The sequence below is a fragment of the Triplophysa rosa genome, linkage group LG16, assembly GCF_024868665.1.
Source record: "Triplophysa rosa linkage group LG16, Trosa_1v2, whole genome shotgun sequence".
Lineage (NCBI taxonomy): Eukaryota > Metazoa > Chordata > Actinopteri > Cypriniformes > Nemacheilidae > Triplophysa > Triplophysa rosa.
The window spans coordinates 23,443,108-23,466,178 of record NC_079905.1 but is presented as its reverse complement, the minus strand read 5'-3'; the positions used below and the strand labels follow the sequence as shown (position 1 = coordinate 23,466,178).

General features: G+C 40.1%; 1 protein-coding gene across 3 annotated transcripts; it reads left to right on the top strand.

Moving 5' to 3' along the window:
* The first annotated feature begins 847 nt into the window (after window positions 1–847).
* Window positions 848–21,813, top strand: LOC130567209 (oxysterol-binding protein-related protein 6-like). 3 transcript variants are annotated; one of them, XM_057355165.1, is made up of 22 exons: window positions 848–907; window positions 7,485–7,656; window positions 8,107–8,238; window positions 8,313–8,366; window positions 8,435–8,548; window positions 8,628–8,798; window positions 8,877–9,012; window positions 9,121–9,239; window positions 9,312–9,398; window positions 10,265–10,412; window positions 10,574–10,707; window positions 11,295–11,387; window positions 11,722–11,896; window positions 11,978–12,267; window positions 12,405–12,542; window positions 12,624–12,687; window positions 12,965–13,043; window positions 13,221–13,365; window positions 13,459–13,609; window positions 13,690–13,816; window positions 13,977–14,099; window positions 20,800–21,813. In XM_057355165.1, exons 2-22 carry the CDS (start codon window positions 7,552–7,554, stop codon window positions 20,909–20,911), a joined length of 2,697 nt encoding a protein of 898 aa, XP_057211148.1. In that variant the 5' UTR covers window positions 848–907; window positions 7,485–7,551; the 3' UTR covers window positions 20,912–21,813. The 3 variants fall into 3 exon arrangements, with proteins under 3 accessions (XP_057211148.1, XP_057211146.1, XP_057211147.1); XM_057355163.1 differs by having other exon boundaries at window positions 10,262–10,412; window positions 20,800–21,812; XM_057355164.1 differs by having other exon boundaries at window positions 881–907; window positions 7,535–7,656; window positions 10,262–10,412; window positions 20,800–21,812.
* The last annotated feature ends 1,258 nt before the right edge of the window (window positions 21,814–23,071 follow it).

Here is a 23,071-nt window from a genome sequence, read left to right as displayed (position 1 = left end):
TGAGCTGTTTTCCTTGAGTCCTGTGCGCTCCGCGTTTATGATTGGTTGAATGGTAAGGTTGAATCTGATTGGCTAAAGAGTACGGCAACCCACGTGGGAGGGGTTGCGTTGCCAGGAGAGTCTCAAAACACACACGCACGCGCACACACACACATCCCAGGTGATTTGCACATTCACATAACACGATAAACGTGTACATTTTAAACTTTCGAAATATTTGTGCACAGTCGTATGTTTGCGAAACGAGAAAGTACACTGCGTGTATACTCCTACACTGCACAGAAATGTCTACCTATATGTGTCTGTATGGTTGTTTACGGATTTAGTGGAACACACAACTGAAAACATGTATAATTAAAGAGAGTGGTCTTGTGCTACTACTCGTCGCCAGAGGCTGCAGTGCAGCTGAACTTCCGGTGGACTAAAATGCGCTTTGTTAAGAAAAATACTTGATGTTTCATTTTAGTTTTGTTGTATATTAATTTGATGCACTTAAAGAAATATTGAGGAAAACAAACCAAAAATGTGTCTCGTGGTGGAATATGTAAAAATGAACGGTTTATTTGTTTTTCTGTTTTGAAAACAAAACGAATAAATGAATTATCCGAAGGTACACGGACCAAAATGTCGGTGTTTAGTCCAAATTAAATCTCTTTATCGGGACTGTAAAGTATATTCGCATGAATACCGTCTGTTTATTAGAAAGGAAATACAAGTTTTATTTATATTTTCACAACACTAAATGTGTGATGTGTGAATGAACATATATAGTTTCAAAATCATGTATTTGTAAGTCACTTGTGGCTGCTGGAGAACACGCCTCTGGTGACGTCACCATCGAGATTCATTAAGAGCGCGAGTGCGAGGCCGCGAAATTCAGACACGCGCAGCTGCTCACCTGTATCAGGTAAGAAACTCTCCGTTCATTTATCAGTCAGTGAATTGCGTGTAAGTTTGTGTGATTTATGTGTGCTGTAGTATGACGTGAGATCACTTATATTCATCATCTGCACATCTAGCGTGTTGTTATTATTATTCCGTGTGTTTGTGTTGTGGGAGTTTGTCGTGTCACAAACGCAGTCCTTTCATTTATAATCATGAACACAATCTGATCAAATGATTTCTGAAAGTTAACGTCTCCGTCTAAAGCAGAACTGTTTGAGTCGATTTGTGTTGAGACTCGCATCAGAAACGCACAGTGAAGCGCGCGTGTTGTGTGATGAGCAGTGAAACTCACCTGAGCGGTCTGATCACATTCCGGACACGCACACACACTATCATTGGTCTGTCTGTGAACACTTTATAAATGAAACGTATGTTTATTCAGCAGTGTTGTCTTTTTGTGAATGTTTATTCAGCAGTGTTGTCTTGTTGTGAATGATCACTGTGATCAATGTTGATGTGTTCTTGTGTCATACATGAGCTCATTGAAACTGTCTGATAACATCACATTTATCCTTTAACAGTTGGACATAGTTTTCATAGAAACTCATTTTGTGTTGAACCTGTTTGTTCACATTGCTGAGATTCTTCTGACACACGTTCTCCAACTTGTGTCACTTCCAGCATTTGTGTTTTTATTTAATGTTCTCTCATCCTGCTCTCTCTGTTCAGATCCAACGATCAGCTTTACATTTCATTGTGTCTGAAGATCATTAATGAGTTTATTTGTCATGAGTGAAGATGATGCTGAAGATGTCGTATGGGACAGTGGTGTTATTGTGCTAACACAGAATATTATATAAACTCTTTAATGTGTCCTGCAGTAAACACTGACAGTGGTTTTGAGAACTTAACCATAAAGTTCTGTATTAAAATAGGCTATTCAATGACTATGGCCCGGTTTCACAGACACGATTTAGCTTAAGCATGACTAGGTTTTCGCTGAATTAAGATATGTCACTTTTATAAAAATGCCTTCGAAGAAATCATTACTGGTGTGCATCTCGAGACGAAACGATGGCAGTGAAATATTTTAAGATATTTCTGGGCAAGTTATATATGAGTAAGACAGGTCACACATTCATTTTAGTCTAGGACTGGGCTTAAAGGAGTCATCGGATAAAAATCTGACTCTGTCTGTGTTTTGCTATAATCACGTTCCCGGTGCATCTACAAACTCCGAAAACGTGAAAAATGACAACACCGTAACTTTATTTTGGTGAGGCTTTCTCTGCAAGCGTGTTAGAAGTCGAGCCGATCAGATTTTGGTCCTGTTGTGACGTAGGAACAGGCTCTTATTATAATATTACCACCCACAGCGCTGCCGCCATTGTTGTTTTCACAAGCGACAGCGGTGAACTTGTTCTGACATGGCAAAAGTTTGCGGAAAACATGCTGAATGTACTGTCTTTGGCTGGACAGACAAATACAAATCCTTATTTAGAGTCACAGCTTCGGAGGACACAAGAGGGGAGTGAATTTATTTTATTTTTAGTGGAAATCCATCAGAAACCATAAGTAAAAACCTGCTTGTTTGCGCGAATCACTTCAAGCTGGAGTACTTTATCAACCTGGGACAGTACAAGCAGGATTAGCTTCAAAGTTGTTCCTCAAGAGGGATCGAGACCGACTGAACGAGACAAAACTACAGATGTAAGTAATATTTATCAACAGTCTGAATTGACGTACATGTACCGTATATATAGGAGGATAACGTTAGCATATGATAGCGAAGGGAGCTAAGTCAGTCACGGGCTAAATAGAACATTCAAAGCCAGTGTTAAACTTACTGTATATAAGTGCAGATGGACACTTGGAGTTTAGCTGTATGAATGTTAATACATTATGTGCATTAATATGTTCATCTGCAGCAAGCTGTTTGTTTTGCTAATGAACAGGGGCGAACACTGGGGTTAGTTTAGTTTTAAACGTCTCGTATCATTCGTCCTTGGGCTGAAAAAAATCTGTTTTTCTGAATACGTGAGCGCATTACTAGAATGCTCAGTTTGCTGTGACAGATTTTTTTTTTTAGTCAGAGGACGCATGATTTGAGAGGTTTAAAACTAAACGAACCGTGGAAGAGTTCAGGAAATATCATTTAGCTAAACGATTGCCATGGCAGTACTACACGTGTGTTGTGTTGACACGCCGGACTGAAGTGTTTTGTTTACACAGCCATTGAGTGTTTTAAGCAAAATATGTTCCAGTCATTTCATGAAGACCCTAATAAATCATACCAACTTGTTGAAAGTGCTCATCCGATCAGTCCTTTAAGCCTTGTCTGTGAAACCGGGCTCAAAGAGAAGTAAAGCCCAAACTTCAAGTCGATTTTACCCGTTGAATTCTGGAATAAAATCTCTCTTGAATCTGATTTACAAACTCTTTGCTTTCAGTGTCAAGTTAATCTGTAGGTTTTGAGTTTTAGATCAAGGGCCCCGGTTTATGGCGTTAGAAATTGGACAAAACTACGTGAGCGTGAAAACACAGCATGCAAGCAGCTTACAGCTGCGCGGGCACACTGAAAACACTCACGTGTAAAATGTGAACCTGTAGATATCGCAAATCTCTAACTTGAACACGCAAACCAAGATTGTGCACGTAAATCAACACTTGCGAAGGGAAATAACAAACCCCCGAATCTCAAAGCAGATCGAGCTGGGATTCTTCGCGCGCGAGTCATTTTTGACTTTTGGCACTAAGGGGGCGGGACACTGTGATTTTGTGACAAATGCAATTGGCCCTGCTCTTTTCTGGAACTCCCGTTGTGATTGGCTGTTGCTGCCGCCCTCAAGATGATGACTGAACAGGAGAGATGGCAGAGAATTGGGAAAAATAGGATCTAAGGAATTCCCATGAAGTAATATTTTATATGTTGGCCCAAATGCAGGAAAACGAATGAGTGCAGTAAGTTGATTTATTAGAAAGTCTGGGTAATTAAATAAATACATATTTCAATTTATATGGAAGCACTTCCGCTCTGCATTCAACCATAGATAGCAAATGTGCATTACCAGTGGTCACCTTTTTGTAGATTAGCCAGTCATATAGACTTGTAAAATGTGTTATAATATAACGTTACATATTATATTGTAATTTAACGTTTTTGATGTTCCGCGTTTACATAACCGGATGTGATGGTCAAGGTATTGGCGTGTCCCGTTTTATGAGGTTACAGCTGTTATTTTGAGTTTTCACACACCTACATTTAAAGTATTAGACGCAAGGATTTTTAACATCAACTCTGATACTACAGTCTATTGTCATCACACCAAGAGTGCAGATGATCGGCTGCTGAAGAATGGGCCGTTGGTGAAAGCGCAGTCTTCAGCATCCGAAGCAATAAGAGCAGAAGTTATAGGCCCAAATCAAATTATCAAATTCCATTTTCTTTTTTCATTTGTGTGTATTCTGCCTTTTAAAAAGAATACAGAAAACTTCAAACATTTAGAGGTAAATACATTTTTGTTAAGCGAAAAGCATGTCTAATAAACCATAAAACTTGAACAATTTTAAAACAATTTATTAAAAGTTCAAGTTAAAATGTCATAAAAACAATAATTCATTATTTGTTAATAACGTTTAGTGAGAAAGATATCGCTTTTAAAATTGTCACCAGACGGTCCTATCATATGGATATAGACTTTATATTATTTCACGTGTTCTTGTTAAAGAAAACCAAGCTATTTGAGCATGTGAAAGTCGGCTTCCTATTCCAGCTGTAGAGGAATTCCTTCGTCTGCTCAGCAGACTCCGAGACAGACAGACGACTGTGAAGCGAGTTGATTTGTATTTTTTTGTTTTAATCATTTTGATAAATGCAGTTTCAAACCAAGTACTTTTTCTTTATTAAAGAGCAATACTAAATATACAAGAGAAAATAAGACAGGTCTCTTAAAATGAACAACTAATTTGTTTCCTTTTTAGAAAAATTAACATTTATTGCTGAAATTGCATACATTCATATCTGTGAAAACTAAACCCATTTAGTACATTCCATTGCCATATTACATTCAAAATGCAATATAATACAAATGTATAAATAAGAAACATAAATAAAAATAGAAAGAATAATTTCACAGGTAAACAACTAACTTCAGCTCATGCATGATGCATTTAGTTTATCTAAATTAGTTTGTTTCTTTTTTACTATTAAATAGTAATATATTTGTCCACATAAAAATACAGAGTTAACCGGACTTTTATTTTGGCAGGTCGTCAGAAGACGCTTGTTTTTTTTAGTGTGTTAGCTTCACTCAGTAAAATGTTCTGAAATAAACTCTCAGAGCAACTCTGAGATGAAGTTCATGTGTTCATGTCCTCATAAAGCGCAGGCGCAGACAGATTCATGAGCATGACGCGTGTAGCACGTTAAACTGTGCAGTTCATTCACTCAGACACGTAGAACAGACAGATGACATGTGTAAATAACAGGATTCGGTGTCCACAAGTCCGCATCTAGTTTGATGGACTCAATGCAGCCGGAAAACAAGTTTCACTCACAAACTAGACTAAAACCAAGTAAAATAGCAGTTCACCATTTCAATAAGCTATCACTTATTTATCAGCATGAGAAACACGTGTGAGCGTGTGAGCAGACTCAAATGCGTGTGTCTCGCGGTGAATGCGTGAGACTTGAGAGCCTGTAACATGAACAGAGTTTAGCGGGCTGTGCGTCAGTAATAACGGTCCGTGGGGAAACGCAGTGCTCCGCGTGTACTGTAGTTAAATGGATTAAACGAGGCTTTGAGGCAACAAAAAATACCTCGATGATATTTTGTATTCGAATAACTCTAGTTACTCGAGGAATCGTTTCAGCCCTAAACCCTACCCCTGCCTTTCATGCATTACATTTCAAATTCTAAGATTATAAACGCTGGTATTTGAACTAATGTAATTGTATATGTAACTTTTAGATTATGAGCACTGAAATTATAAACACTCCAATGAAAACACTGGCCCCCTCACTTTGTACGCCCTAGGGGTATTTAAACGCGGAACATCGAAACCGTTAAATTTTATACACGCACGTGCACGCACGTACGCACGCACACACACACAACGTTATATTATAACACATTTTACTAATCTATATTACTCGCTAATCTACAAAAAGGTGACCACTGGTCCACATTTGCTATGGCTGAATATGCTTTCATATAAATGTTTTAAATATTTTTTATATTAACCCAGTGTTTCTAATAAATCTCCTTACTGCACTCATTCGTTTTCTGCATTTGGGCCAACATATAAAATATTACTTCATGGGAATTCCTTAGATCCTACTTTTCCCAATTCTGTGCCATCTCTCCTGTTCTGACATCGACTTCAGCAACAGCCAATCACAACGGGAGTTCCAGAAAAGAGCAGGGCCAATTGCATTTGTTGTCACAAAATCGCAGTGTCCCGCCCCCTTAGTGCCAAAAGTCAAAATGACTCGCGCGCACGAAGAATCCCAGCTCTCTGCGATCTGCTTTGAGATTCGGGGGTTTGTTATTTCCCCTCACAAGTGTTGATTTACGTGCACAATCTTGGTTTTCGTGTTCAAGTTAGAGATTTGCGATCTCTACAGGTTCACATTTTAAGTGTGCTCGCACAGCTGTAATCTGCTTGTGCGCTGTGTTTACACGCTCACATAGTTTTGTCCCATTTCTAACGCCATACCGGTTGCACAAACATAGTCATGGTTTTAAGACTGCGTCTAAGAATTAGTCTGACTAACTAAAGTCAGTGAAGAAAGACTGTTGCATGAAATAAGCTCATGGTAGTCTTTAGTAAGACGCCAAACAACTTGAAACAAAATGGCCGACAGTAGGCGCTAAACCCAGCTGTTCTTTGCTGAAAATATTGGCGTATTAGAGAAATACAAGGCTACCAAATGAACAAATTTTGTAATTACAGTGCAAAAAATAATAAAAACAAGGCTTGGACTACAGTAACTGAGAACATTAATAGTGTAAATTGGTCAGTTTCACAAACCATCAAAGATGTACACAAAATAAATCTTCAGCATTTTCATAAGACTTCCAGTGAATTTGATTGGTCTTTGAAACTCTTCCTCTTCTGATTGTGCTATACAGTTGCAAATATTTTAATAAATGGACAAAGTCAGGCCATTTCTGAATGTAGAGCATTTGACAGTTGATTGGTTTCCATGACAACATGGATCATTACAAAAAGTTAGCCAGGCGTCCATCAGTCTTAATTTTTTGTCTTGAATAAGACCAGGCTAAGATTGACTTAAAAACGGACTTAAAAAGTAATCGCTAGTCTCAACTGAACAAAATAGTTAGACTGACTTGTAAGACTAGTCTACAACAGTTTTACGCAACCGACCCCTGGACGACATGCTAAGGGCTGGTGTCTCAGACAGGTTAAATTAGGACAAAATCATTACTTGTGTGCATTTTGAGACTGATGTGTTTAGTGATGCATGTCAGTGCGAGTTGTTTTCAGTTTGGACAGCATTTATTTTAAGCCGGGGTCTAGTCTTAAACCCTGTGTGAGAAACCACCCTTATTGAGGGTTGTGCGTTTGTTTTTCAGATGTCATTTGATGGAAGAGGAGTTCAGGTGTGAATCATTTTCTCTTGCAGTGCTTTATTTGTGATCGATGGCAGAGCAGAGACGCAGCAGTCAACCAGTGATGGGTGTTCTGGAGAGAACCGCCGTCAAAGCCACACACTCACGGAACAACAGCTCCGGCTCTTCACGACAGGTCTGTTACCATAGAAACATAGAACCGCTTCAACACCTCAAACTCCATGACGGCCTGCCAGCCCAACACTGACCTCACGTGTGTGTGTGTGTGTGTGTGTGTGTGTGTGTGTGTGTGTGTGTGTGTGTGTGTGTGTGTGTGTGTGTGTGTGTGTGTGTGTGTGTGTGTGNTGTGTGTGTGTGTGTGTGTGTGTGTGTGTGTGTGTGTGTGTGTGTGTGTGTGTGTGTGTGTGTGTGTGTGTGTGTGTGTGTGTGGAACACGCAAATGAAACGAGCGAAACTGAATGAACATCAAACATCACTCCACCAGTGATCTTACTTGCGCTGTTAAATGTTCGTGATGTTCAACTCGGAGCGGTTTGAGTCGAATAGTTAATGGTTTATGTTGAGGAAGTGATTTTTGGTCTCATCTTGACTGAATTGCGATGTTTTGATGATGTTTGTGATGCAGAACTCGAGGGATTGGGAGGTGATCTTGGATACAGAATCGGCTCCTGTCGGCGTGGGGAATAACGGCGTTCCTGGCATTTGTGAGGGATTCCTCCTGAAGAAACGCAAGTCTCCTCTTCAGGGCTGGCATAAGGTGACTTTACCCGACCGACAGACACGAAAAACATCATCTTCACTCATTCTCATGTGTTTGTTCTGTTTCTTCAGAGATATTTCGTGTTGGATAAAGGAATGCTGAAATATTCAAGAACTCAGCAGGACGTAAGTAAAAATAAACGTGTTTTAAAGCGTTGTGGTGACACCCGAGTAAGGAATGGGAGTGATTTCAGATGGCTCGAGGCAAGATTCACGGCGCTGTGGACGTCAGTCTCGCTGTCATGTCTGTCAATAAGAAATCCAAGCGCATCGATCTGGACGCAGGTGACAGTCTATATCACGTGAAGGTGCGTCTCTCTCTCTCTCTCTCTCTAGTCACTCGCTCGATGCTATACGGTCATGGGTTTACATGTGTAATTCTTCCAGGCAAAAAGTGACGATATCTTCTACATCTGGCTGACCAAACTGACGGCTCATCGTGTGTTTAAGAAGAACGAAGCGGTGAATCTTCATCAGGGTGTTCTGAAAGCTCTCTCCAGCACTAACAGCAGCACTTTACCCGCCATGGCCAGTCTCGCTCACAGAAACCGAGTCATGGTACACAGCCGCATCTCTTCACACGCTCCATGTCCGCTCCTCATGTCTTTGATTTTCACCTGTCTGCTTATGTCTCAGCATCCTCACTATGAGAGCACAGCATCACTGTTCCAGTCCGAGTATCAAGGGTCACCTTCAGCATCTTCATCCGGCATAAACGCCAAGGTTTCTGATTGGCTCCAGCAGACGCAGGATGCTGACATGTGTCAACAAGGTCTGAAGCTCTTCAAACATCTCATTTGATCTGAGCTGTGTCTGTGTTGGCTGTCGTATGTCATTCATGCTGGGAGTGTATTGAAGTGATGATGTCTCGCCCGTGCAGAACTGGCCAGATGTCAGCTGGATTTAGCGGAGTTGACCAGTTTAATCCAGAAGCTTCACTGGGACGCGGGTGGTCTTCCCATCACAAACACGGAGCTAGAGCACCGCATCAGTATGCAGGTGAGTCTCCTCAGAAAACCTTCACTGTGTTAACGCGACGACGATGATGATGACCATGTGTTGATCTGACAGAATCTCAGTCTGGAGAAACCTAAAAAGAAATCCGGGAAGATCTGGGGCCATTCACGCACACTTTCACGAGTTGAGTCTCTTGGAGTTGTAAGTGTTAACACTTTTTGTTGGTTGGTTTCGTGGTTTACTTTTAGGTCCTGAATTATAAAAATGATTATGCACAAAAACACGCGTCCAATTTCTTTCCTTGTGTTTCTCTTGTTTTTCAATCCAAATATCTAAACGACCTAAATTCAACACGCATTTACTTGGGAGGCAAACGTGTTTTTTATAAAGTTTAGAAATTTAGTTTAAGCTTGAAATTGTGATTTCTGTAAAAATTAATTCTCAAAATGTGTTTTTTCCCCAGAAATGAAGAGTTAATATCTTAAGATACATTTACTTCAATGGCAAAAAATGTTTTGGAAATCAAGACAATGACACTTAAGAAATTCATATGTTCCAGTGTCAGAAATCAGGCAAAATATTCATTCTTGTATTCTTGCTAACGAACGTTTTGCTAATAATCCCTGAAATGACTGAAGCATTATTTCTGAAGGTTTGACTAACCTTCAACATTTTTATAACGCTAAACAACGACACGTAATGATGATCAAATGCTCTTTTTACATTAGTGCAAGATTGCTTTTCCAGGGAACGTTGAGTTGGAACGTTTAGCCAATGTTCGGAGAACGTTCCCTCCCTTACAAAAATTAACCATGGTTTTTTTGTGGCACAAGTGTAGTAACCATGGTTTTTTTGGTGCATTGATTACTTGGGGCAAAACCATGGGTTTACTACAGTAACCATGGTTTTTTCATGGTCAATTTTCGTAAGGGTTAGCTGGGATGCTCATGTGTATTTCTTTGCGTCTGCTAGATGTCAAGCTGATGTTGTATTTTTTAACATTGAAGTGAAATGGAATATTTTGTAAGATCTGCTCATCGTCATGTCTCCGTCTTGTCTCGCAGCAGTTTTCCTCGAGTCATTTGAGCACGTCGTCTGGTTTCACCACATCACTTCAGTCCATCCCGCATTACGTTTATTCACAGCTGTCCACACCCGAGGTGTCACCGGAGGGCAAGAAACTTCAGCTGGACATCTGTGCCATGTGTAAAAGAGGTTGATATCTGTAGAGCGTTAACCGAGATGAAAGGTGCTGCGCAGACCGATCGCTGTGTGACATCAGAGTGTCATGAGCTCAGCTGCTGATGATGTCACACGTGGATCTGTGGTCTGTGAGGTGAAGGTGTCCGTTGAATGATTTGGGTTTGTGTGTTTAGTGCACGTGTCTCTGAAGTCCATTCATGAATCTCTGGCTGTGGAGCGCGAGCGGGTCAGACAGGCTTGGACCGGACCGGACCTGAGACAGTCCACCTCACATCAGCTGGCCACATTGTGTACGACTCTCACGGAGGTAAACACTGAAGCCCCCTTCACACATTTACTCTCGGCTGTTGGGACTGAGAAATGCCGCCTTACATTTATAGTAACAATATTTCTAGACAAAGTTCACTGGATAATGCAAAACTCTGTGTTTTAAACGTTAATGTCTGCAGATCACAATTGTTTTCTTTTTTCTAAGTTTAATTGTAGGTTTTTTGCTTGATGAGTGACAAAAGCACAGCTCAAAATTGCTAAAACAACATTTGACCTTTTTTAGGTGTCATTAGTTTTCATCTCAGTTTTAGTTTTAATTTAGCTTTTATATCTCGTTAAGAATTCATTTGCTCCAAACTAAAAACGAGACATGTTGCATACGTTTTTTTTAATGAGATTTAGGTCTGCAGTTTATTTGATTTCAATGTTATGATAGTTTGTTCATGATAACTTCCGATTTTCATCTGTTCACATTAAAGCTGCAATTTGTAGGTGTTTTTGGGGGGATCAAAATAAACACAAATCGTCTTACCCTGATTGACAATGATTATTTCATAAGCTTTCATGAAGTTATTGTTACATAGGTTGTTTATTTTATGTTTGTGTGTGTGTTGTAATATTCAGCTGGAGCTGCAGTCACGTCTGACTCGAGTTCACTCGGTGTCGCTGTCATCAGACTCTTCAGATGAATCTTACTGTACTGTGCGTCAGGATCAGGTGTGTATGTGTGCGCGTGAGTGTGTGTGTGTGTTCCTGTCACTGACCAGAGGTGTAAAGAGTACCTGAAAACCATACTTAAGTAAAAGTACAGATACCTTGCAGTGAAAATTACTCCATTACAAGTTACAAGTCACCAATTCCAAAACGACTTCAGTAAAAGTCTTCGAGTATCTGATTTGAACAGTANCTCGGTGTCGCTGTCATCAGACTCTTCAGATGAATCTTACTGTACTGTGCGTCAGGATCAGGTGTGTATGTGTGCGCGTGAGTGTGTGTGTGTGTGTTCCTGTCACTCACTGACTAACGTGTGTGTGTGTGTGTGTGTTGTCAGGCCACACCGTCTGAGGAGCGGAAGCTTCAGCGGACGCTGTCAGTCGCAGACTCTGTGGCCGATTATTATGACGCCAGTGAAGAGGTTTGTGAGAGTTTGTCTGAAAATGAAGCGTCTGATGAATCTGGTCTGAGTGATGTCACCACCAGCAACTCTGAACCTGAGGACGGTCACGGTACATCTGCACGCTTTTGTTTGATAATTCATGATGTCATTTTAGTTTATGCTGATGAGACATGTTCTGTGTTGATTTCAGCCGCTGCGAGTATGAAGTACAGAGCGAGTGTGTCGAGTGCTCCAGACGTGCTGTCGAGGGCCACGAGAGACTCTGGGAGACGTACGGTTCTGCCGGCACAAAGCACTGATAACAGTCATATAGGAATCCTCACAATCCTGTATAACAACATCGGCAAAGATCTGTCACGAGTGTCCATGCCTGTGGCTCTAAATGAACCGCTCAGTTTACTGCAGAGAGTCTCTGAAGAGCTGGAATACTCGCACCTACTGGACACTGCCAACCACACCGATGACCCCTACCAGAGGATGGTACATAGCGCATACACGGCCCATACACGCACATTAAAGTGGTCCGTTTTAAAGAATTACTTCAGAAAGTGTTGAACTGCTGTGTGTCGTGATGTAAAAGAACAACACGCGTGATGTGATGTGTTGTGTGTTTGTAGGTTTATGTGGCAGCATTCTCTATATCGGGTTATGCGTGGGCCAGCTGGAGGAATCGCTATAAACCCTTTAACCCGGTTCTAGGAGAAACATACGAGAACATCCGTGAGGATCGCGGTTTCCGTTACGTCGCAGAGCAGGTGTGTGTGTGCTTTATATCTGCTGAAGATTCTTCTTGAAGTCGTCAGGAGATGAGTTGTTTCACTTGTGTTGTTGTGTAGGTCAGTCATCACCCGCCTCTGTCGGCCTGTCACGCTGAATCTGAAAACTTCACCTTCTGGCAGGGTAAAAACGTCACCTCATTCTTCTGTGTACATCAGGGCTGTCCAATGTCGGGCCACTGTCCTGCAGAGTTTAGCTCCAACTTGGCTCAACACGCCTGTTTGGAAGTTTGTAGTCTGCTTTGTGAGACCTTGATTAGCTGTTAGCAGGTGTGTTTGATTAGGGTTGAAGCTAAACTTTGCAGGACACCGGCCCTTCAGGACTGACTTTGGACACCCCTGGTGTACATGATGCAGTTCAGATGTTTCGAGATGAAAAATTAACAGGAATGTCTCTTCAGATCAGAGATGGAAGTATAAATTCTGGGGGAAATCTGTGGAGATCGTTTCATCAGGAATGGTCAACGTCACGCTACCAAAGTGAGTATTTCTGACAAGATGCGTGAAAGATTGATGATGAGAAGAAATTCCTACATGTTAGAGCATTCATCCAGTTAGTTTTGTCTTTCGTCTTCCACAAACCTAATAAATGACCCATGTTGGAGCTGTGTTCAGACTTTATAAATGACACTGACAGTGGTGATGTGTGTTGTTCAGGTACGGCGATCATTACGAGTTGAATAAAGCGGTGACGTGCATTCAAAATGTCTTCAGTCAGCAGCGATGGCTTGAACATTACGGTGATGTCATCATTCATAACCTGAATAGTGACGAGTGCACGTGTAAGATCACCTTCATCAAAGTGAGTCTTTCAGAATCCACAGTGTCTCTCTTGAGAGTTTCTTTGACATCGTGAGATGTGTCGAGTGTGTGATGATTGTCTGGTGTCGTTCAGTCGCGTTACTGGGGCGAAGGGAGCATTAAGAATGAAGTTCAGGGAACGGTTCTGGACCGCGCCGGTCAAGTCGTTCATCGCTTCGGTGGATCCTGGCACGAGGGAATTTTCTGTGACACGCTTCCCAACCCACAATGCATCTGGAAGCCCAGTGAGTGACACGAGTTTTCATCTGAATGTGTGTTGAGTTTCGTGGTGTGTTTGTAAACTTGAGGTGTTTTTGTGTCACAGACTCGCAGCCGGAGGATTACTTTAACTACTTCGGCTTCTCTCAGTACGCCAGAGAACTGAATGAACTGACAGATGATATCAAAGACAAACTTCCTCCCACAGACACACGCTACCGTCCTGACCAAAGGTTTCACCACACTCTTCTTACACTTTCTCTTTGAGACTTCTCGAGTATCTCGTCAAGCAAAACTAGACCACTTCACAGGACACAAACAAACAGCTACACCATCATGTGTTTCGGCACTGATCATGTCTAATCAATGTCAGCTTCTTGTTGTATTTTCTAGGCTTCTTGAAGAAGGTAAAGTGACGGAGGCTGACAAACGTAAGGATGAAATCGAGGAGAAACAGCGAGAAAGACGGAAGGAGTTGGCCAAGAGAGGGGAAGAACACGTTCCACGCTTCTTTAAGTGAGTTCTTACACTTCAGAGGTGCAAAAACACACATTCGTGTGTTTTTGAACAAACTCACACAAACTCACATCTCATAAAATATTTAAATATTTTCTCCATGTAATGTTACCTTGAATGGTGTAAAAGCAACATTGCAGGTGTACACAGACCAGATTTTAAAAGCAAACTAAATTCAAGTGTCATGATCTGTGCGTCATCACTGATAAATCAGGAAACAGAATAAATCAACAAAACCTTACTGTCTAACTACAGACCAATATCAAATCTTCCTTTTATAGGCAAGATCATTGAAAAGGTTGTCTTCAATCAGCTGACCAAATTCTTGAACTCCAATGGCTACCTGGACAATTATCAGTCTGGTTTCCGTCAGCATCACAGCACAGAGACAGTACTCATAAAGATCATAAATGATATTCGATTGAATTCTGATTCAGGCAAAATATCATTTCTGGTATTACTAGATCTCAGTGCTGCCTTTGACACGGTAGATCACACCACACTCCTACATAGGCTGGAAAACTGGGTAGGGCTTTCTGGGTAGGTACTTAAATGGTTCGGGTCATACCTTAAAGGGAGAGGTTACTATGTGAACATAGGCAACCATGAATCTGACTGGACACCCATGAGTAGTGGTGTTCCACAGGGCTCGATTCTCGCTCTCGCTCTGCTGGTCATTGTCGCCTTCAGGTAGTGTAATGGCTCATGTGACCAGGGCTTAACGAATCAGGGAAGCAACGCAATGATACAGACGACCCAATCAGTAAGTGAATGTGGGCAACCACGTCTGTGTATTAGTGGTGGGCGATACTGTAAAATTTAGTATCGATCCGATACCAAGTAAATGCAGGGCCAGTATTGCCGATATCGATACCGATACCAATACTTTTTACTTTTAGAAGCATTCACTTGAACTTACATTTACTTTCCTGTAAATGAAATGTCATGATTTATCAGATGAATGCATCATTAATATGCTAAATCTGAATACATTTTCATGACCACTAAAATATTTTGTGATTTGTGCTCTTAATGTGCCTGTAGGCTAATTAATCATGTAGATGTAAAAACACTAGACATCATTTAAACCAAATAAATCTATTTATTTAGTTATTTATTCCTGTAATCGAATTTGCAAAAATGAACTTTGCACCAAATTATTACTGGAAAATAGTAACAATAACAGATTAACAGAACAGAAAAACGATATATAACAAAACAATTTCTCCCTTTCCCAGTACTACTAGTACTAAAAAGCAAAGTGCACAAAATTATTACTCAAGAACAAAGATTTTAAAACGGCTTTTCCGTTTTTGTTCAGTGTTATGTTTAGACAAAATAATAGAACAAATGAACATGTTTCCCTTTCATTACACTTTAAGTGAATTTATAAACAAAGTGCACACAATTGTTTGAGACACAAAGTAAATAAAGTGCTTAAACAAAGTACTTTCAATCTTTGGCTTTTTACCCCCAAAGGCCCACTGCCATACATCGCATTTCGCAGTGTTTTTATTCACCGAGGTGATAAAACTCCACACGATGCTCCTCTTCTTTTCGCCGGCTGCAGCTGCGTCTGCGCGCTTGCGCTTGGCGCTGCTGAGTCACGTGATAGCGGACTACAAAACACAGCGGGGCAGGGAGGAGCAACGTGTGCAAAACTAGGTGTATGGGAAATAGTTTTTCTTCATTATACAATTATTGGCTACATTAGTAAATAAATAAAATCAGTAGTAAAAACGTATACAAATACAACCTCTGTATCGGAAGTATCGATACTTCAGGATCGATCTGCCCACCACTATTCTAAAGTCTCCGTTTACGTCCGTTTACACGGAAACGCAACCCTGGAGTTTTCAAACTAAAACGGGGTCTGCAGCGTTTCCAAAAGTCTGTGTTTTCGGGGGTTGAAAACTCCGGAGTAGTGCCTTAAACTAGTCTCTTTGGTCCGTGTATCATCTGATCATTCAATAGACTACGTGCACAAGCGTAGCGTATCGACGAACTTCCGCTGTCGCCAGAAGTCGGGATGTCAGTTTCCGGTTTGCTCTCGCACCGCACAGAATGTCAGTGTTCACAAGATGTCTTCAAGATCTGCCTAAAATAAGCATTAACGATGTACACCGCATCGCTGACGTCTGGTCTCCTGCTCCAACAAGCAAGCAAGAACAACAAAAGATTTAAGCTCATATATATATATATACAGGTGCTGGTCATATAATTAGAATCTCATCAAAAAGTTGATTTATTTCACTAATTCCATTCAAAAAGTGAAACTTGTATATTATATTCATTCATTACACACAGACTGATATATTTAAAATGTTTATTTCTTTTAATTTGATGATTATAACTGACAACTAATGAAAATCCCAAATTCAGTATCTCAGAAAATTAGAATATTACTTAAAACCAATAAAAAGAAAGGATTTTTAGAAATCTTGGCCAACTGAAAAGTATGAAGATGAAAAGTATGAGCATGTACAGCACTCAATACTTAGTTGGGGCTCCTTTTGCCTGAATTACTGCAGCAATGCGGCGTGGCATGGAGTGGATCAGTCTGTGGCACTGCTCAGGTGTTATGAGAGGCCAGGTTGCTCTGATAGTGGCCTTCAGCTCTTCTGCATTGTTGGGTCTGGCATATCGCATCTTCCTCTTCACAATACCCCATAGATTTTCTATGTAAAGAAAAAAAGTAAATGATAGGTGATAAAATGAATGCAGGCGAATTATAGTAGGATTTATTTATTTAAATGTGTCACATTCCCTTTTGCCAGCTGGTGGCGCTATTGCTATGAGTGAACACTGACATGGATATGTGTTCAGGACAGGGGTAGGCGATAAAATTTATGCAGGCAAATTATAGTAGGATTTGTTATTCATTTAAGGCCAGGACTTTTATCAAATGTGTGAAGTGTGAGGCTGGTCAGACATTGTGTGCCTGAGTTACTATGGCTTCCTGTTTCATGGCGAAACATCAAACTTTGTCAGGCCACCAGGAACACGCCCCTCAAAGAAAAGTTAGGTTCTTGCAATGTATCTTCACAAATGTCTGAAGATCATACTGGCCAAATATGATGCTGACCATCTTGAATCTGAAAGAGGAGTTAATCACAGTTTAAAACATGTCACTTCCTGTTGCCAGCAGGTGGCGCTATAACTGTATCTGAATATTACCATGTAGATGTCTTCAGGCCAGGACTTTTATCAAATGTGTGATATGTGAAACTGTTCGGACATTTTGTGCTTGAGTTACTATAGCTTCCTGTTTCATGGTGAAACATCAAACTGTGTCAGGCTGCCACGGACACGCCCCTCAGCGAAAAGTCAGGAACTTGCAATGTATCATCACAAAGGTCTGAAGATCATACTGGCCAAATATATTGCTGACCTGTTTGAATCTCTATGAGTTAATCACAGTTTGAAACATGCCACTTCCTGTTTCCTGCAGGTGGCGCTATAACCATCTTAATATTACCATGTAGATGTCTTCAGGCCAGAACTTTAATCAAATGTGTGAAGTTTGGGGCCTGTTGGACATTGAATGAATGAGTTACAACAACTTCCTGTTCATGGCGAAACGCCAAACTTTGGCAGGCCGCCAAGGTCACGATCCCCCACGAAAAGTCAGGATCTCTGCAATTTAGCTTAGCAAAGGCCTTAAAATGAGAATGACATGAAGATGATGTTGATCGGATTAAAACTCTAGGAGGAGTTCGTTAAAGTACGACGACTGGAAATTGAAACAAATTACAAAATTGCACAGGAAATCAAAAATAACAGACTTCCTGTTGGGTTTAGAGCTATGCTCCAAGAGACTTTTCTTAATGATTCGGGGTGTTCTATCAGCATGTATGTATTGCGTAGCGGTCTGGGCAGTTCTAGGTGGAGCTAGAGAGCCATTTTGCCACGCCTAATTTTGAAACCCCTATCCGATGTAAATTTTCGCCAAGTCTGATGCGTGTGCAAATTATTGTGAGTTTTTGAGCATGTTTAGGCCTTCAATTTAGCGATCAAAGAGGGAGAAGAACACAGAAACAATAGGGCTCTGCACTGCGGTGCAAGCCGGTGGCTTGCTCCTCCGTGCTCGGGCCCTAATAACATATGAGATTATATTTACAAATGATTGAACCAAATTGAATGTTTGTCTTTTTTAAACTTTTTTCTTGCCTAAAAACCAAAAGTAAAAATGTTTTCCCTGCAGTAGGTTTGCATTTGTTAGAAATGGTTTAATAAAATATTTAAAATCAATACATAATACATGATCTAATTTGCTCTTGAGGCAAGTAGCCATGTTAAAATCAGGATAATGTTCAGCCAGTCGGTTGTCATCGCAAAAGAAACCCCTTCTGTGTGATACTTGTCTCCACTTCAGTCCTTTATTCTATCATAAGCGGGCACCTGTACTGTACAGTATCCCATACTTGCATTGGAATGTCTCCACAGTTACTAAGAAAATTGTTCGTTGTTTTGAGGAATTTAGAAAATTCACACTGGTCAATTAGTGATTTGGCTTATTTTTCAAAGTCTGACAATCTATATTATAAGTAACTCGAGACGAGACATTTTTATACTCCATGTAGACTGTAAATCATTAAAAAAACTATGTGAAATGTAAACGTTATTGTGCTTTTTATTCAAAGAAGCTCCCTTTTGTTTATGTCTTGTCCTCTCCAATATGGCAGCATTGTTGAACCCATAACAGCAACAGGCCAAAGCCTTCAATGCGGTGTCTATTTATGTCTATGACTGCATGTACCCTTTGTTAACAGACTTCTGAAATTGCCCTTTGTGAAGAGAGAAATCATAAAAAATGCTATCTTTTTCCCGAAGTGTCTGGCGACGGCACAAAAACAGTTTTAAATTTGACCAAAATGTGCTTGAAAAAGTGCTTGAAAGTCCTTGAATTTGGTGTTGATGAAAGTGTGGGAGCCCTGTTTATATTTCGCGGTGTCTTTCTGTTTTGCGCATGCACAACGAATAGCCGCGCTGCCCGCGCAATTGTCAGTGTCATCATCACTGCTACCGAAAGATCCACAATGGCCTCACTAGAGTCATACAGTCTGGGCCTGCGTTCCCATCTGCCTGACAACATCCTACCAATAAAAAACATCACTTACCATCATAGTTTCCATTATAACAATACATTTTCCATTATAACCATGAAGTCGATTACATTTTGTGTTAAGCTGGGCTCTATTATTTTATTCAGCAGAGAAATTATTTAATTAGGCCTACTGTTCCTACATAAACTATATCATAAACCGTGTTGGGCAAGTTACTCTGGAAATGTAATTAAATTACTGCGATTATCGCTGCGCCTGCTGCGGCCATGTTATGGCAGCAAACTTCCTTGATTATTATGCTGGAATGGGAGTATAGTTCCTAATCATATCGGCCTAGAAAATCACAACTTTCATTTTCCGCCAGTCTTGGCGCACGATACGAGTACAGAAGAGTCAAGTTTTTAATAGGAAAAATATTGAAACTCTTTGGTCATTTTTGAACGTGCTTCTATTGGATTCGATGATCTATGCTAAAAGTGCTATCGCCAGACCCGGAGATCGGCTGAATAGATTCCGAAACCTAAAACTCAACTTATTATCTCTGGGGGAGTTGGAGAATGAGCCTATTTCCAAAAAAAGTGGAGCGTTCCTTTAAGAGGACGTTCGCAACGTCGTCTGGGGGACGTCCCCTGTTTGCTGGGTGTCTCTGCGCAGCTCGTGCCAGATGCGCCTAACTTAAAAATGCAGCAGGGCGATGTCCTCGGTCCATGGCAATGTTTCACTGTAGCCATCGTCCGATGCCAATTTGGTAGACATGCCCAACCCTAAGCCTTCACATTGTACTGTCTTTAACATAATCATATAGCAGACACTTTTATCTGAAGCAAATTCAAAAGTGAGGAAAATAATGAAACTTAATTCAAGGTTGTAATAACATGACATTTGCTGAGATATATATATATATATATATATGCATATATACAAAACTTTTTAAACAGTTGTTAGAAAAACACACGTTGGACATTCAATTTGTTTTTATTAGGGTGAATGCAATTGTCACAGAAACGATGCTGACCATGGTAAAAAATCATTAGGCATGACATAAATTAGAGAAATATAAGACTATTTTAGCCATGCCAGCACTTGTGCACCAAAACGAACATTTTCTGTTAGTTTAACTCGCAATAATATTAACATCCAGTTGGTGGTGCTTGACAGTACTTGGGTAGCTGCAGTAGCTCATGCCCCGCCCACTAGCTCCAGCAGGGGGAGCTGAAAAATAAAGAAATGCGTAAATGAGATAAACCGTATTATTTCGTTTTGGTTTTGCTGTTTATTGGATTTTCGGTTTAGAGCTGAGAAACCTAAAAAAGACTTCAGCTGTCATTTTTATACAGGAAAAACCGAAAAACAAAATATCAACCTGTTTTGGCCATTTTTCATTTGCCAGATTATGTGGAATAATTGAATGATCGGATGATACACAGACCCTCTTTCTACTGTGACGTCAGATGTTTTTTGATGAGTTGGTGTCATTTGTGAGTCTCCGGAGACCCTCGGTTACTGGAGCAGATGCTCTCTGTGTTTCTGATTAAACATTAGTATGAAGATCAGGTTCAATGGATCTTTGTTGGAGGTGCGTGGTTCTGCACTAAACTAATGTGTGTGTGTGTGTGCGATTTGTCTTTCATCAGACGGACACTCGATCACGCTGGGAGAGAGGTCTGGGTCACCAATGAAACTTACTGGAAGATTCGAGAAAACCCAGCGTTTACCAGCACAGAGAATCTGGATTTGTGGTGCTGATGGAGTTTGAGTCATGGTATTCTTACCCATTAGTGTATATAGATGTATTTTATGTGAATTTTAGTGTAAGCCAAAGACCTTCACTGGTGTGGATGTTGTTTTTGTTTTTAAATCCAAACAGTGATTGAGAGGTTTTACTGATGAAATATTTAATTGTATTAATAAGCACAACACCCGACATGTAAAGAATAGAAATGAATGGTTTTTTTTCATTCGTTTTTAAGATGGTGAATTTTTATTGAAATCTGAGGTCAGTGTTGAGGATCTTATAGTTTTATGATCTCCAGACAGTAATAGATGTGTTCTGGATACAGAGAATAATACAAAGGTTTTAAAGGTGTTGTTTGTGTAAATATTGTACTCCTGTTTACTATAAACTGAGCCTTTTAACGGCTGGATTGAAAACATGCATATTGCTGTATAAAATACATTTTCCTGTAACATGTGAGTAATGCTTCAGATGAGTAGCTGAAATAATGAAAAGCTTTCTTTGGATGTTTCGGCTTAACCTGCTCACAAAAGAGTTTTACGTTTTCATGAGTGTAATCGGGCTTTGTGCAATTTCTATGTAAAAGCATTTCTGGTTAGATGAGAATAAATATTAAATTTGAAGAAAGGTGCACTTGTATTCTCTGTTATTGTGTATTAGGTGATGTTTTTGTAACATGACTGTTCAGTGTTCCCCTTTATTTCTACAGCACTTTTCACGGTGAAAAAAGCTGCTTTAAAGAAATGGAAATATTTCAGTAGTACTTGTCAATTAGTTTGAGTCTTATCTTGTAAAGTAGTATTCTCTTGCGCTCTCTCTCTCTGTGCATGCTGGGAGCGTTTGGGTGTGTGTGGAGATTCGTAAGGGGAGAGGGTGACTGTTTTCTATTTTTTTTTTCACCAAATAAAAAAAAGTTTTAAAATAAATTGATCCTCGGAATTGAGTTATTTGAAGGGTTTGGGAAAGGCGCTGGGGATGGCACCCATGACCTTGGCGTTGCTAGAGCTATGCTATAACCACTGAGTCACAGAAAATATAATTTCTTTTAAGATAATCTGAGGCATCAGAGGCCTATGATGCAGTCTATGACATCAATCAAGACACATACTCATTGACATGATCATGACTGCAGAATCTTAAATTCCCTTATATCATATAAATTAAGCTGGGGATTTAACTGAAATACCACAAATTTGCAAATGGCAGGACAACTGCATTTTTCATAAATTCCCTCCATCATATGCACTGTCTCTGCTTATATATACTGTATATTTAAAATGAAGGTCCAACAAACTAATGGCAAATATCTCCTTCACAAGGAAAAATATATATTTTATTTATTCATTCATTCATTTATTTCGCTCCTCACCCAAGACTTCACAGTAAATGTGTTATATTACATTACAATAAATATTGTTCTAAAAGCAAAACATTGCGTTAATTACATGTTAAATTTGCAAAGCTCTTTATATTAATCATGTAATTTGTGCAACAAGTTGCTTTTGTATGAATGAAGTAGGGCTGTAGTCAAGTCCACCGTTGTCGAGTCCAAGACAAGTCCAAGTCCAAAGAGGTTCGAGTCCAAGTCAAGACAGAGACAGAAAAAAAATCATGACTACAAGACCACATACTTAACTATTGAGAATTTTTGTGATGCAAGACACAGCATATCTTCTATTTTCATTATTGGTAATGATCGAAAAGACAATTTTATTTTACCTTAAAATACGGTAATTTTATTTACTTTAGGTGTAGCACTAAAGTCACAAAGCCGAAGTGTAATTTCACTTTTTTTTTTAATTGAAGTGTAACAATCCTATTCTGCCAATAGAAAATGTAACCAGCAAACACTTGAATATGTTCCCATTCTTGAACTTATGACTTAGTGTCCCCCAAAGTAACCAACCCCCCCCCACACTTTTTTAAGGAACTTTTTAACACCTTTGTGTGTGTGTGCGCGTGTGTGCGCGCCTGCCCGTGCTTGTGCGTGTTCGATAAAGGAGCTGCCAGAAAGAGCAGAGGCCCCACGGCTCGTTTAAAAGCATGTTTCGGTGCCCATCCTTAAATAACATGTTCATATCGAAATGACAATAAAAATACGATCAATCTGATCTTGAAGCCCTACTTTCTAAACTCATAACTACTTTCTAAAAATACTCAAATGCAATGCT

Coding starts and splice junctions, on each gene's coding strand:
- LOC130567209 (XM_057355163.1), top strand. CDS start 7,552: ATGGCAGAGCAGAGACGCAGCAGTCAACCAGTGATGGGTGTTCTGGAG. Junction 8,239..8,312: donor CTCTTCAGGGCTGGCATAAG/GTGACTTTACCC, acceptor CTGTTTCTTCAG/AGATATTTCGTGTTGGATAA. Junction 11,897..11,977: donor TGAACCTGAGGACGGTCACG/GTACATCTGCAC, acceptor TGTTGATTTCAG/CCGCTGCGAGTATGAAGTAC.